Source organism: Eubalaena glacialis, chromosome 13 (assembly GCF_028564815.1).
Source record: "Eubalaena glacialis isolate mEubGla1 chromosome 13, mEubGla1.1.hap2.+ XY, whole genome shotgun sequence".
In the NCBI taxonomy this organism is placed as follows: domain Eukaryota; kingdom Metazoa; phylum Chordata; class Mammalia; order Artiodactyla; family Balaenidae; genus Eubalaena; species Eubalaena glacialis.
In genome coordinates, this window is record NC_083728.1 from 48,761,467 (window position 1) to 48,777,946 (window position 16,480).

General features: G+C 38.2%; 1 protein-coding gene across 8 annotated transcripts in view; it reads left to right on the forward strand.

The window, feature by feature from the left end:
- MACROD2 (mono-ADP ribosylhydrolase 2) overlaps positions 1 to 16,480 on the forward strand; it is a 2,017,409-nt gene that overhangs the window by 1,891,996 nt on the left and 108,933 nt on the right. For all 8 annotated transcript variants that reach the window (XM_061208464.1, XM_061208463.1, XM_061208466.1 and 5 more), the window contains one exon: positions 12,618 to 12,695. In XM_061208464.1, coding sequence (XP_061064447.1) covers positions 12,618 to 12,695 — 78 coding nt within the window. The remainder of the gene's footprint in view (positions 1 to 12,617; positions 12,696 to 16,480) is intronic.

The following is a 16,480-nucleotide window of genomic DNA, read 5'->3' on the forward strand; positions in this document are numbered from 1 at the left end:
CCTTCCTTATTTCAGATTCATATTTGAAGTGGTTCCCTCAAAAATGACATGAACAACAGGGTCTCTACATAAGCTAATAAATGGGAATGTGTCACAATAGGGGCTCAAACAGAGCTCTGATTCACAAATCTGCTTATAGGTTTTCTTAGTGGCAGATATTATATTTGGTCTAGAATTTCACACACTCATGTGTTATATAGATAGCTGGTTTTAATGAATCCAAGGTCAAAGGTATATATTTGGACCCTATATGAATCGGCTAACCTTATATAGGTCAAAGTTCATGGTCATATTAATATATCATACTTGAATATGATCTCATTCTGTAACTCAAGTAAAAGGTCCTAAGGCCGACTGACATTCCCAAGCAAAGCAAAATGAGCATATTCAGACCACTGCTTCTTGAATTCCTGTAATACTTTCATGTTTCCCTCAAAGTAAAATGCAAACGTGTAACTACAACATGTAAGACATACCATCACAGACTGTACCTGCCCCTCCATTCTTATCTCACAGAACCCTCTTTCCCCTCACTACGCCTCCATCTCATCATAGCCTTTTCTGGCCATCTTTTTAGGTAGGGCCTCTCCTCCACTAAACGTCCATCCCAGCCCCCTGTTCATTTCTCCATAACACTTACAACTATCTGTAACCATGTAAACCTCTCTTTTGCATACTCACCTTTTGCCCATCCCTCCATTATAACTTAATTTTCATTGGGGGAAGGATAGCATGTGTGTTGTCCATCATTTTATCTTCTGGTGATTTGTACAAAGTCTGGCCTTCAGAAAGTACCAATTAAAACGTATTTAGATTTGAAAATCTAAAAGCACCAATTAAAATGGTGTTATGGCCATCAACAAATATTGACTGGATTTTAACTCTTTGTAAGACCTTCTGCAAGAGGAAGAAGAAAATATTGCTGTTGACCTTCAAGGAATTTACAATTGAGATGGAAAAATGAGATATCCAGGCATGTGTTACATAGCTAAAATCAGCAACAACAATACTAATTGCAGCTAATATTTATTTAATCCTTATTATACATTAGATTCTGTTCTAAAAATTTTACGTGTTTTCATTCATTCCACTCTCATCTGTGAGATAAATGCAGTTATCACCCCAGTTTACAGACAAGGAAAGTGAAGCACAGAGCAATAAGGCACATGGTCAGAGGCCACTTAACTAGGATGTGACACAGCTAACAAACCAGACAGAGTGACAAATACAAAGGAAAGATTTCACAGGAACATGTCAAAGGAGCTTGGAGTCAAGGAGCATCTCTGGCATCTCTGGCATGGCACTTCACATATCTGTGAAGTGTGGGTAGAGAATAGGAGATTTGAGCTGGGATCTGAAAGGTGCACAGATGTCATAGATGGAAAGAAGCTATTCTAGTTGGGCAGAGGAGCAACCATGAAAGGTTGGAAGTAGGACATCAAAAAACCTATTTTCGGTTCGATGAACAGACTCACTTGGCCTCAATGATGGATCCATTCATCTACTTATTAATTTGTTACTAAGGTAGAGCCCTGATTATAAAGAACTCTGAATGCCAAGCTAAGAAATTTGGGTCAAATCAACATAAAGCAGAAATTTTCAAACATTGGATATTGTTTGGGTATAAGTAGTTTTTTAGTGCGGTAGTTGTTACAAATTTATCATTCTCTTTCTTCCTCTAATTCCTTCTCAGAGGATCCTCTCTGATTATACCTAATTAGACTCTTCTTTTTCCCAGCCATGCCTATTAGCATTTGTAGATGCTTCTCTGTATGCCAAATTAGATTTTCTAGTTTCTGATGGACCATCCTTTGGCAAGCTGCAGTTTCCCACCTTCACAACTCTGGCCTTCAAATAAACATGTCTTTAATTATTTGTATAAGTCAGGCTAATGCAAAATTCTCTAGAACAGCACTGTCTGATAGAAATAAATGAGAGCCACATATGTAACTTTAAATTTTCTAATAGCCACATTAAGGAAGAGAAGGGTGAAAACAGTTTTAATAATATATTTAACCAGTACATCCAAAATATAATTTCAACATATAGTCAATAGTAAAATATTGATGAAGTATTGTATACTCTTTTTTAGAAACTTATCAGTATAGTTCTCTACTACAAACAGAACTGATATTCTGCTACCCTAGTACCACTGCAAGAATGTTTAAAATACTGAAATACTTACATGGTGTTTGGCAAACAGTGACTTAACTCCCCTCCTTGCAAGTAACTCCAACCACCACTGCTATCCCTGGCACACCAGGGGTCTCCATAACCTTGCCCCAGGGCTGTGGGCATGTCCATCCTGATCAGAGACACCAATGCCAATTGTTAAGGGTTTTGAATATCACCCCAGATTCCCTTATCACTACGTTGTCCATCCTATCCAAACACTGACTACTTGATATGGTTTAAGGATCAATGACAATTAACCCCAGAGAATTGGGATAGGGAAAGGGAACCTTACATTTAGGGAAGATTCCATTTCCAAATCCATTTTGAGACTTTGTTCTGATGGGCAACAAGGGTACCAACTTGAATAGCTCACATTCAGAAGTCAAATAAATCATCCAAACAGCAGAAAGGCATATGTCAGTGTTAAGGACAGAATGTTTGTGTCCCCTCAAACACAAACAAATTTCATGTGTTAATGCTGCTAGCCGATGTGATGGTATTTGGAGATGGGCTCTTTGGGAGGTAATTGGAGTTATATTAGGTCATGAGGGTGGGTCCCTTCATGATGGGATTAGCAGCCTTATTAAGAAAAGGAAGAGAGAAAGATCTCAAGCTCTGTCTCTCTGCATACACACTGAGAAAAGGCCATGTGAGGACACAGCAAGAAGGCTTCTTTCTGCAAGACAGGAGGATGGTCCCACCAGAAACCGAATCATCCAATACCTTAATCCTGGACTGCTCACCTCCAGAGTTTTGAGAAAATAAATTTCTGTTGTTGAAGTCATTCAGTCTATGGTATTTTGTTATGGCAGCCCTAGCAGACTAATATAGTCAGTCATTGCATGAGGAAAATCTTATTATAATGATTTCTAGAACTCATACTTAAACCTAGTCTAAAATATTACAGTAGTAGATTAAGATAAAATCTTCCTGGAAATAGAAAATACCATTTTTACATTAATCCATAGTATATTTCCCAAGGTTCTCATAAAACAACATCTTACAGTATTTTGTTTTAACACATTTTTCTCAGTTTATGAGGCAAAACATTGCCCTCATCATACAAATGCCTCTATACACCCCATTTCCTGTAATACCAGATGTTGCCTGATTTTTCCCCCCACCAGGGTCCGTTTTAAAAATGAAATTTACTGAACTTGTTTTGTTCTGCAAGACCAGCTGTTCCCCTCTTTAACTTTCTCTAAGTTTCTTGGTCCAGTATCCTTCTTTCGTTTTTTTTTTTTTTTTTTTTTTTAAAAGGCCAATGATTTTTTTTTTTTTTCTTTTTATTTATTTATTTATGGCTGTGTTGGGTCTTCGTTTCTGTGTGAGGGCTTTCTCCAGTTGCGGCAAGCAGGAGCCACTCTTCATCGCGGTGCGTGGGCCTCTCACTATCGTGGCCTCTCTTGTTGCGGAGCACAGGCTCCAGACGCACAGGCTCAGTAATTGTGGCTCACGGGCCCAGTTGCTCCGCGGCATGTGGGATCTTCCCAGACCAGGGCTTGAACCCGTGTCCCCTGCATTGGCAGGCAGACTCCTAACCACTGCGCCACCAGGGAAGCCCCCCCTTTTTTTTTTTTTAAACATCTTTATTGGAGTATAATTGCTTTACAATGGTGTGTTAGTTTCTGCTTTATAACAAAATGAATCAGTTATACATATACATATGTCCCCATATCTCTTCCCTCTTGCATCTCCCTCCCTCCCACCCTCCCTATCTCACCCCTCTAGGTGGTCACAAAGCACCGAGCTGATCTCCCTGTGCTATGCGGCTGCTTCCCACTAGCTATCTATTTTATGTTTGGTAGTGTATATATGTCCATGCCACTCTCTCACTTTGTCCCAGCTTACCCTTCCCCCTCCCCGTATCCTCAAGTCCATTCTCTAGTAGGTCTGTGTCTTTATTCCCATCTTGCCCCTAGGTTCTTCATGACCATTTTTTTTTTTTTTTTTTAGATTTCATATATATGTGTTAGCATACAGTATTTGTTTTTCTCTTTCTGACTTACTTCACTCTGTATGACAGACTCTAGGTCCATCCACCTCACTACAAATAACTCAATTTTGTTTCTTTTTATGGCTGAGTAATATTCCATTGAATATATGTGCCACATCTTCTTTATCCATTCATCTATTGATGGACATCTAGGTTGCTTCCATGTCCTGGCTATTGTAAATAGAGCTGCAATGAACATTTTGGTACATGACTCTTTTTGAATTATGGCTTTCTCAGGGTCTATGCCCAGTAGCGGGATTGCTGTGTCGTATGGTAGTTCTATTTTTAGTTTTTTAAGGAACCTCCATGCTGTTCTCCGTAGTGGCTGTATCAATTTACATTCCTACCAACAGTGCAAGAGTGTTCCCTTTTCTCCACACCCTCTCCAGCATTTATTGGTTGTAGATTTTTTGATGATGGCCATTCTGACCGGTGTGAGATGATATCTCATTGTAGTTTTGATTTGCATTTCTCTAAGGATTAATGATGTTGAGCATTCTTTCATGTGTTTGTTGGCAATCTGTATATCTTCTTTGGAGAAATGTCTATTTAGGTCTTCTGCCCATTTTTGGATTGGGTTGTTTGTTTTTTTGATATTGAGCTGCATGAGCTGCTTGTAAATTTTGGAGATTAATCCTTTGTCAGTTGCTTCATTTGCAAATATTTTCTCCCATTCTGAGGGTTGTCTTTTTATCTTGTTTGTGGTTTCCTTTGCTGTGCAAAGGCTTTTAAGTTTCATTAGGTCCCATTTGTTTATTTTTGTTTTTATTTCCATTTCTCTAAGAGGTAGGTCAAAAAGGATCTTGCTGTGATTTATGTCATGGAGTGTTCTGCCTGTGTTTTCCTCTAAGAGTTTGATAGTGTCTGGCCTTACATTTAGGTCTTTAATCCATTCTGAGTCCATTTTTGTGTATGGTGTTAGGGAGTGTTCTAATTTCATTCCTTTACATGTAGCTGTCCAGCCTTCCCAGCACCACTCATTGAAGAGGCTGTATTTTCTCCAGTGTATATTCTTGCCTCCTTTATCAAAGATAAGGTGTTGGTCCAGTATCTTTCAATCTGTATACAAGCTTCATGAGGATGCTATACATTGGAAATGACTAGAAAAGTGAATGTTTTAAAAAATGAATCTAAAAGAGTGCCATACTTCTTAAAATAATATTGGTAATAAAGCACTTTTGAAATGTTTAAAGTATATACACATCAAAATTAGAAAATGAACTTTCAATGTCCAGAATGTGAGTCAGACTCTTATCTTGGTTGGTCAGAAAGTCAGAGAGTGAGGAAAACATTTCATGAGCCTCAAGAACTGGGTCATTCGAGAGGCAATAGCCCCTCCACCAATTCTTCTAGAAACTCAACAGTCATGCACTCAGGGAGCATCCGAGACTTTACCTTCTTTTCCTCTTTCTGCTCTCCTAATGTTGCCAAGTAACTCTTAATGCTTCTTCTACCCCATCCATGGCTTCTGTTTCCTCTCTTCTCCTTGAATGAATCTCTGCCTTAAGCCACTCTATGCTTTGAAACTTTCTCTGTATATTTTACCACCAAACACTCCAACTCAAAGGAGCTGGTGGATTCCTTTCATCATCGTCTAATATGAGTTCTCTCCTGGTAGGTGGAGGTCTCATGACAGGCCACCTTATTTTAATGTCTATTGGCCACCCTACAGGTGACTGATCAGTCACCTCACCAGTCACCTATGGTCCAGTGCTCAGGATTAAATGGTACAAAACACGGCAACCTCTTTTCCCAACTTTCCCTAGTTAGGTGGCAGACACTTGCCTCAACGTACCCTAATGAAAGGCATCATGGCATAAGAGAGCTGTAAGTCGGGAGAATAGGGGGGAGCATTCACATTTTTGCTACTAAGTCGTGAAAAAAACAAGCTATTGACTGTCTTGGCTGTCTTAATTTGGGTTCTCCAAAAGCAAATTCTGAGACAAGGATGTGGGTACAAATGGTTTATTTGGGAGATGGTCCCAGGAAGCATAGGTGAGGCTTGGGGAATTAGGGCAGGGTTAGGAGGACAACCAATAGGGGGTACATTAATGAACAGCTTACTGTTGGGGGAAACTGGGGCTCCATTCCTCTGAGAGCTGTATAGTGAACAGAATCGTCTCCCTGAGGGGTGGGCAAACTGGAGTCTTACCTCCTGCATCCTTTGGGTGTCTGGAGTTGGGCATTAGCTCCTGGGTGCTTCTGGCCCACCTGGGTCAAGCATGCCCTCAGTCAGTGTCTCAGAAAGCAGCTCATCTCCTGGAACCATTTGCTGCAATCTCAGGGGTAGTTCAATGAGATATGGGATGGGGGCATGCCTGGCTGCTGTAAGGCTTAGCTGACCTGGGTTGTTTCTATTCCAGCTACTCTAAGAGATCAATCCTCTCTAAATGTTAGAGTTGGGTGTGGGCTGAGAAGAAGTAAGAGAAAGAAGAGTGGAGTGAATCCAGCCTTGGGACACCCAATACAACAAAAGCATAGGGTTGTTTAGAATGGGTGAAGTTTGGATTCAGTTTGAATGTCCAATAATGGAGGCAATAGTAAAATAACTTGAGGTAGATCCACGTAATGAATCATTCTTCAGCCATCCAAATTATAGAATTATATTCAATAGCATGTGGGAAAGTTGAAGGATAAAAAAAAAACAGAAAAAAGTAAACACATCCATTTTCATTTGAATGGGTTTTTGGATCTTTCTGGATGTGGGGAACAAAGAGATGCTAAGGAGAAGTCATCTAGGTCTTTGAAACTCACGTAAAATAAGTAACTCCCACAAAGGGTCCAGGTGCTTATCTTAGTCTCCAGACATGTCCCTTTCCATCACTTTGGAAAAGAGACTTAAGTTGTGTTCCGACAGGGTGGGTTATGACTGGGTCCTTGAGGACTGTAGGAATCCCTGGATCTTAGCCACTCTCTCCAAGCACCTGGCTGAAAACAGCCTGAGCCCAGAAGTTGAAGCAGCTATGAATCTGGAGATAGATTCTGCCTATTGCCTCAACATCTCAATGAAATAAAATAATTGAGAAGTAGCAGCCAGCTGTTCGGCTCTGACCCTGCTCCAAGTAAGGGTCAAAAAAATCCCTCCTCCCTTCTTCTAAGGGGACAGTCCTCTCAGTAGTAGTTATCAGATCAAATTAAACCAAAGTGTAGATAAAATACTTGTCTTCTCCCTGATTTATAGATGAACATTTTAATAGAATTCCAAGTCGGTTTGTATTTAGGACCATAGCTACTTTTCATGCCTGTGGCCTGGTCAGATTTTTTTTTTAATGATTTCAAGAGCGCCTGCAGTGCAAGGCTTAGCAAGGGAGAGGGAGGCGAGAACAGAAAGGCATCAGAGGATGGAGGTCAAGGATAGCAGGTCACAGACAACCCAACAAGAGCAGATTTGCCTTTGTTTACATCACCAAAGGGGAAAAATTAACTTGATGGCAGGGGTAATTAAGCATTTCTTTTTCCATCGTGGTCCAGCCCGGCTTCATACGCAACTGTTCTGTTTTGCATTGTGATGAATCTTCGTCGAGTTGCAGAATTAAAGGCGGCCAGTGTGTCACTGATGTCACACAGCAACACTTCCCCCACTATTAACCTTTATTTTATAAATAGACAGTAAAAATCTCAGTGCAAGAACTGTCCAACACAGGTAGGCAGATAATGAGGGAAGAGTGGAAAGGTTTACAGAGAAGTGTTGTCTGGAAGGAAGAGATCATTTGAACAAGTCAGCAGATTAGCATTATAAAGTGTATAAAAGGGATTATCTGCCTTGACACCCTCAGGTCCTAGATGCTGAAACTGCCAGTATGTAAAGTGAAAGGATTTTCCTAGTTATGAAGCTTGTAGTTGTAAACCTAGAATCACACCTCCAACCTAGTGCCCATCCACTCATGATTGATTCTCATATTTGCTTATATTTTCAAAAACAACCTGCAGAAGAATATCACCTCCAGTGTTGGAATAAGCTGGTTTACCCAGGTGTACTGTTCAGAATTTGGAATATTTTTTTTATAGAAACAAAGTTAGTATACGTGATGGTAATCCTCCCAGGTGTGTCTCAAAGACACTTAGTACCCAGATTCCACAGCTCTGGGAATGATTCTCTGCCTTTTAATGGGGGTTAATGAGAGCATAGTGGAGGCAAATGACCAACCATAGCTCAGTTCCCACTGCGCAGGGCCATGTCCTGTCCTGTGGACCCAGTTCCTTTTCAGGTAAACATAGTTCAGCCTGTGTATCCAGCGTCACAGGGACCAAGCACAGTTCTGAGCTTTGCCGTCTGAATCCTCTGGGAATGTATTGCAGGATATATTTTTCCTTCATGTATGGAGGCATCACTGCAAAGCTTCAAGGAGACCCTAATCGGCTGTAGAGACTCTAGTTTATTGTGAATTATCACACTGTTCAGCTGGAAGAAAAATTACTTTATTCCAATTGCTTCACACATTAAACCAGCTAAATGAACAGACCAGGATAAATGTTTTGCTTGGTTTAACTATTTTATAAGAATCAAAAGCAATCCAGGTGATTGTGTTTCTGTGCAACTTTTGCATCAAGATAAGGTGCTCACATGTGGATGTTGACACGTTACAGAGCAAGAATATTTTACACGTAGGCATTCACACATGGCGTTTATTTTGTTCAGACCCATTAGAACTTTTACATCCAAATGACCTCTTGCCGCTACTCTGAATAATACTCAGGGGCTACCTCTCTTACTAGATGGATTTTGTTCACCTCCTGGCTTGAAAATGTCCTCAAAGATAGTTAATCAGACTTCCCTGGTGGCGCAGTGGTTAAGAATCCGCCTGCCAATGCAGGGGACCCAGGTTCGAGCCTTGGTCCGGGAAGATCCCACATGCCGCGGAGCAGCTAAGCCTGTGCGCCGCAACTACTGAGCCTGCGCTCTAGAGCCCGCGAGCCACAACTACCAAAGCCCGTGCACATAGAGCCCATGCTTCGCAACAAGAGACGCCACCACAATGAGAAGCACGCGTGCCGCAACTAGAGAAAGCCCGCACACAGCAACGAAGACCCAATGCAGCCAAAAATAAATAAATAAATAAATTTATTTAAAAAATGGCAGTGTCACTGGCATTAAAGTATACATTTCTATAGTTATTTTTAACCTTGTTGGGGTCACGGATCCCTACAAGAATATGACAGAAACTATCTCCTCCCAGAAAAATGAACATATGAATATATGCACACATTTGCATATCATTTCAAAAAGGTTTGTGGACCCCTAGAGTATATTTAGTGGTGCTCTAGGGTTAAGAACTTTTGTTCTAAGGGAATGTTTTCAAAAGAGAGAGCATTTATTTTGATTTATAGTCTAGATATGTTTATTAAAAATTCAATAGTATCATCATTTATCATCACAGCTTAAATCTATACATGTACTATCCTGTGTAGACACGTGTAATTGACCTCATTAAAAATGACCTACTGTTTAGAATTTCTGTCTTTAGAACTTTGGCTTGGCTATTTGATTTAATATTTGCATTTGAAAAAATTCTCTAATAGGACATTGACCTTAAGGATTTTGAAAGTCAGGATCTACATATAAATTTAATTCAAATTCTCTGCTATTAAAAGAATATTGACAGAATCTCAGAATTAGGTGATAACACTTTTACATTTTTTGAACATTACCAAATGATAATTTTTAGAATTAAATAAAATGTGAATCCAAGTTGATGTGAATCCAAAAATGTGAATCCAAGAATTTAGTATATACAACTATAGTTTTCATGGTAGTTTATGGAACTTACACAGACAAAATAGCCTCTTTTAATGACCCTACATACTGGATATATTTTCCCTCTTTCTCATTATGAACAATGACTTTATATACATATATAGTGCAGCTTTCATCCCCTCCCAAGCAGAAAATCTCCAGTCATTTCAAACCCACGACTAAGTGTAATGTAATGGGATCCATGGTTTAAAACATTCAGGATCAAAATCAGTCCTGCAAAAGTTCATGAGACTGGAAGTTCACATAGCCCTTTTAATAGAGACACTATAGTGGAAACAGTCTTCTGTAGCCACCTGGTTATTTGTGCATGCTATAATGAGCTTATACTTTTTATCTTGCTTTATTGCTGTACATACAATAGGTATGTACACTTCTGAAGAGGCTCACATACAAGACAAAGTGAACTTGTGGCTTTGGTGATGGGTCATATTGATGGGAAATTCTTGTCATCACATAAAGGCATATTTCTGTACACACACAATATACTGAAGCATCATATTTCTCGGATGCATAGTCTTTTATATATTTTATTTCCAAAGCCAGGACACATTCTTAGAATTTATAGTGTGTTATAGTTCATTTGGTCTCATTTTTTTAATTCTACACAAAATAATAGTGCAAATAACAATTGATGGTATCTTGGATTCAATGAAATACATTGTATATATTAGAGCACAAAAGTTCAGAAGGTACCTTAGCAATGTTACAGCAACTCCTCAAGGAAATTGAAATTAAAGGGTCATTTAACTTACCAAAGACACAGATGTTGGTGACAAACAGGTATAGACTAATGATTAATTTTTTAAGTGCTTTCACCCATCTTACATGACTCATTGGACCATAAACTTGTAAACTCAGTGTAAATCACTTTTCAAAAGACATTTCTTAAGTCATATTTGGTACATGAAACATAATGTTTATGTAAGTTAGAAAGTATAATGAATTATTGTTAAGTGTAAATGAATAAATTTTAACTACATACAAAATCTTGGATAATCTTGAAAGAAATGAGTGTTGTACAAGGCTACATATCAAATGGTACCATTTTCTATAAACAAGTAGAACTAAAATACTTTCAAAATTAAAATTTAGCCTGGTTCATATAGTACCTTTTTTCAATCATTGTTCATTTTCAGTGTTCATGTGGAAAAAAAGTATTCAAATGATATTTTTTAATCCACATGTTAGATTTAAAATTAAAAAGGCATATTTTAATGGGAGCTAATTTAAAACAATTTGACTTGAGTGAGATAACAGTTTGGGAAATGTGTCTGTGCTCAAGTTTTGCTTCCAAATTGGACTTTGAAACTTATTGTCAGTCTCAGAAAGAAATAAGAAACAGTGCAGATAATTAAACATTTGCCTTGGGGGAATTATTTGCAGTCAATTAAAACCATACACTTTGGGTGTATACTTGCTTCACTGGTTATTAAATTTGAATCTTATGTTAACTACCCAGGTTTCTCACTTGTCCATCAAATGTTGCTTGTGGCAAGTTGGAGAAACAGACTTTCTCATAATATTCTAAAACATATTGTTTAAAGCTATCTCCTAGTTTGGGGAGGGAGAGAGAAAAATGGGTAAGGGAAACAAAGCAAGAATGATTTATTTCAGATTCCATCTGATTCAGCTCTGTTAGGAAGTTAAAACACAACTGAGGAATATGAACTCAGTAGAGAACCCATTTGTATTAGACGTGCTGGTCTACCATCCCCAGCTCTCTCCATGGCCACATGCATACAAGATTAGCTCATGACTTTTAGATATCTTTGGATTATCACCCTTTTAACCGCATGAAAAATATCCACTAGATTGTAACCGCTATGAGAGCAGAGATTTGTTGTTTTGTTTACTATTGACTCCCCAGTGTCAAGAACTGTGCCTGGCGTAGAGTTGGCCCTTAGTAAATATTTGTGGAATGAATGAAAGATCTATTTTCTGTCTTCTTGCTGACCTACTCACGTACTCTTTCCAATGGATTTTGAAGAGCCTCCCTAGAGGTCTCCAACATCCAACAGGGGGCCCTTTGTAGCTTTGCAAGAGTCCATAAGTCACTGGAATCCTTTTAGCCACATACTTCCTGTAAAATACATCATGCGATAAAAAAAAAAATGATGAACTTATGCTGATCCCACGTTTAAATGTGCTACACAAGAGAAAGGGTGAAGTTGCACAAAACAGAAGGTTTGTGTTCCCCCTTTGCTATCTTTCTACTGGTATAGCTCCTGAGGAAGATGAACTTAATTACCACTGGTTTTCAAAGCTCTACATCTGCCTTTTTCAAGGACTCAAGGCTCCCATATATGCACAACGACAGTAATGGAAGCATTAAGAACATTAAAATTATATTCCTTTAATCTTCTCTATTTTGCCTTCCTTTCATATCCTTTTGTGCAATTCTCCTAAGATTTTCACTGATGCATAAAGCCTGCTTATATTTTCTTCCTTGTTGTGAAAAAGATGTTCTAGCCGAATCTTTACCGTTTTTACCTTGTGAACTTTGTGCAGACATCTTATGCAGTACTTTAAGAAAAGCTTATTTATTGATGAAGATATTTAAGTATTTTAATGGCATTTTTTAAAAATAATAGATTTTTCCCCCAAACATAGATCTATTCTTTTAGTGCTGGAGGCTGCTGTATTTCCTGGTTAAAAATGCTGACTAGGGATTTTGCTTGTTTGTGATGTCAGATTCTGCAAAGAATGACAATATTACAAAAGAAAATGAAGTAACAGATCATTCTGTATGTGGCCAAGATCATCCCAATGGTAAGTTGTGAGATTCTTTTTCAGTTGTTTTGTTTTTTTTTTTCTGCTTTGGAATATTGCATTTTCTAAAACCCAGATTTTACTTTTTCTGGGAAAATGGAATCTGGAATCTTGAACAACTCAGGAATTAGGGGCACCAGGCCTCCACACAGTCAAAAATCGGTGAACAACTTTATAGTCAGACCTCTGTATCTGTGGCTTCCGTATCTGTGAATCCACGGATTCAACCAACCACAGACCATGTAGTACTGTAGTACATATTTGTTGAAAAAAATTTACCTATAAGTGAACTGCACAGTTCAAACCCATGTTGTTCAAGAGTCAACTGTATTTTACTAGAGCTAAATACCAGCTGATTGGTAGCTGCCACATTTAGAAGGGATGTTTGCTCTCCACAATCCTCATTACTCATTAATTTTGTACCTGGCTGGCTTAATTTATTTTTGTTACCTGACTGAACTCTGTAGGCATTGGATTTGCAACTACTGGAAGGAAGATATGATACCAATGAGAATAAATGTGAAACATGGAGACAGTGTATACAGGAGATTAAATCTACGTCTCCTTGGAATACCAAGAAGAGATAATAGAACAAATAGAAATGAAGCAGTCTTTAGAAAAATAACAGAAAAAAAAGTTTTCCTAATGCAAACCAGTTCCTCTACCCAAAACACAAGAGTACATGTTATATTTATAGGCAAAGATAATGAAAACTCAAATGAGAACAGAAACCTACAAATCCTCATGGAATTTCTGAAGATCGATAATAAAGGAGGGCTTTTAAAGCATCTAGGAAATTCAAAATCAGGTTATAAGCAAAATCACCAAAATCAGATTAGCCTTAGCCTTCTTCTTCCACAGCTCTAAATCCTCAAAAAAACAAAAAACAAAAAAAAGGAGTAACATTTCCAGAGCTCTAAAGGACACCGTGTCTATATTTAGTGAAGTTATTATTCATGCATGAAGTCAAGAGTAATATTTTCTCAGGAATAGAAAGATTAAGAAAATATGCCACCCAAGTGTCCTTTCTGAAGAAACTAACAAAAGGCCTGTGCAGAAACAATAAATACAGAAAGGAAGGAAACATTCAAGACTGAGAAGGGCACAGTTGGAAAGGACTACGTGATAAGAGACTCATTTAAATGTATGAAAACGTTGAAATAATTGTTTCAAAATTAGTATCAAAAGAGCTTACTTAAATGGTTGCTTTTACCTTTGAAAATTATAGTATATTATTTTAAATGAGAAAGAAAAAGAAGGAGACATTTTCACTTTCAGCAATGAGAATCTAAATAATTTAGACCATTACTCCCACTAGACAACCTGGACCAAAAAAAAAAAAAAAAAAAAATTTATATATATATATATATATATATATATATATATAATGAATATATGTGAAAATGGACATACAGAGACAGAATTTGAAACTGTTTTTACCTTAGGGCATTTGCTGATTCTGCAAAAGGCATCTTAAGTCCCATTGCTCAAAAGGGCAAAGGGCCCTGTAAACCCCTGTGTTCCGGGTTGAAACCCCAAAGATGTATACCTTAGCAGGAAGAATGAAACAGCAGTAGATCAGCCTCTTGCGAGACCGCTGCTCAGCTTCAAATCATCTCAATCCCCAAATTAAATGAAGATCAACCTAAATCACCAGTCCCTCTAGGTACCTGAGAAAAACAAATGTAAATTACATACTAGATGGGGGGAAAAAAGTATTCTAAGTTTCAAACCATTTACATAAACAATTTGTTAAATATAATGTCCAGCTCACACAGACAAAAAATAGCCAGAAAAAAAATAAAGAACGGAGGTAACATGAAAAACAAACAGTCAAGGGTGGCAAGCCCACTTGGGCTGAAAATAGTAGTGTTACGAAGTATAAAACACAAAGACTATAAGGGGGATAAAGACAAGAGTGAAAATTTTAGCTGAGAACTGAGAATTCAAAACAGAAAAAAAGCAAAAAAGAAAAAGTCTAGAAGTAAAAGATGCCACACGGAAATGAAGAATTCAGTGAGCGGGTTTAGGGTTTATTAGACACAGATGAAAGAGAATTTGTGAACGAGAAGTTAGGTCAGAAGAACATATCGAAAATAAAAATAGGAGAGAAGAAAAGAATAGCAAACTAAAGAAAGGGAAAAGATATGGAGGATAAAATGTCAAAGTCTATTATGCATGTAATTGGAATCCCAGACAGAAAGGGGAGAGGGAATTGGGCAATACTTGAAGAAATTCTGGTAAGAAGGGATATTAAGCCACATGTTCCAAAAGTCCTTTGAACTCCAAGCAAAATAAATCTACAACCAGGCCCATATAGTAAAGTTCCTGAAAGCCAAAGATAAACAGAACATCCAAAGGCAATTATCAAACAACCGGACTGATATCTAACTTTGCAAAAGATAGGATGGAAATAAAAAGACAGTACAACAGAATAGCTGCCGACCAAGGATTCTAAACCCAGAGAAAATGTATGTTTCAAGAAAAAAGGTTAATTAAGAACATTTCAGACCAAACAAAGCAAACTTCACCACCAAAAAATTCTGGTGTTCTTCAGGTGGGACATTGATCCCAGAAAGAAGATCAAAGATGAAGGAAAGAATTAAAAGCAAGGTAAATAGTAACTGTTGGATAAATGTAAATGAGTACTGATGGTACAAATTAGTAATGATGACTGTAATAATAATGTACTATGGGAGTTAAGAGATGCTTAGAATTAAAACAGGGAACTCTGCTCAGTATCACGTAACAACCTAAATGGGAAAAGAATTTGAAAAAGACTAGATACACGTATATGTATAACTGAACGACTTTGCTGTACACCTGAAACTAACACAACATTGTTAATCAACTATACTACAATATAAACTAAAAAGTTTTAAAAATAAATAAATAAATGAAAATAAAATCTCTGTAAAAAAATTAATAAAATAAAATATACCATAATAATGGCGTTTATTGGGATGAGATAAATTAAAGTATGCTAATGTTTTTCCATTGTCATGAAGAATAAAAGCACCAATTCACATTAAAATTTGGTAAGTCTCAGTGATGCCTGAGAGTCAGGAAGTGAGGTGAGGCCTGTGGTTGTCCCTGCTGACTGGAGAGACTTTCCAGGCCACAGTGCACAACCCAGCAGACTCCCTGAGTGGAGGACACAGAGCTGAGAGTCCTGGAAGGCCAAGCATCTAGTGTTTCCAGGGCAGAGTCCTGGAGAGGAGAGAGCTCCACACAGGGAACGCTCTAGAGACCTACAGAGGGAATCCCTGAAGTCTTCCGCTGAGTATTGATCTGTGCATGCGTAAGAGGCTGGGTAAAGAACATTAAAGGACTTGAGGGAATGATACCTGGAGCTTCCACGGGGCTGAGAGGAGTGCCTGTTCCCACCAGGCAGACTGGAAAACCTAAAAACTCAAGAGGGCTCAGAAGGGGTTTACCTCAATAGTGGAGCAAAACTAGCAATTCACTAAATGCTGCTCTTGTCCTCCGCAAGCCAGCTTATAAACAAGACTTAAAAGGACCAAACTGTTTCTGAATACCTTAACTGATCCTAGAATGAAACTCAAGAACATTTATAGAAATAGGAACATACCTCACATCCAACAGAGTCATCAGCAAAATTACCGGGCATGAAAAGAAGTATTGGAAGGCAAATCTCCATGCAGCTCTTGTGTTCCTGCATGTTTTATGAGCAGAGGCCCTTACTGCCTTTGTTTTGGCCAATCTTTTCTAGGGTGTTTGTACAGGCACACCTTGGAGATATTGTGGGTTCTGTTCCAGACCAC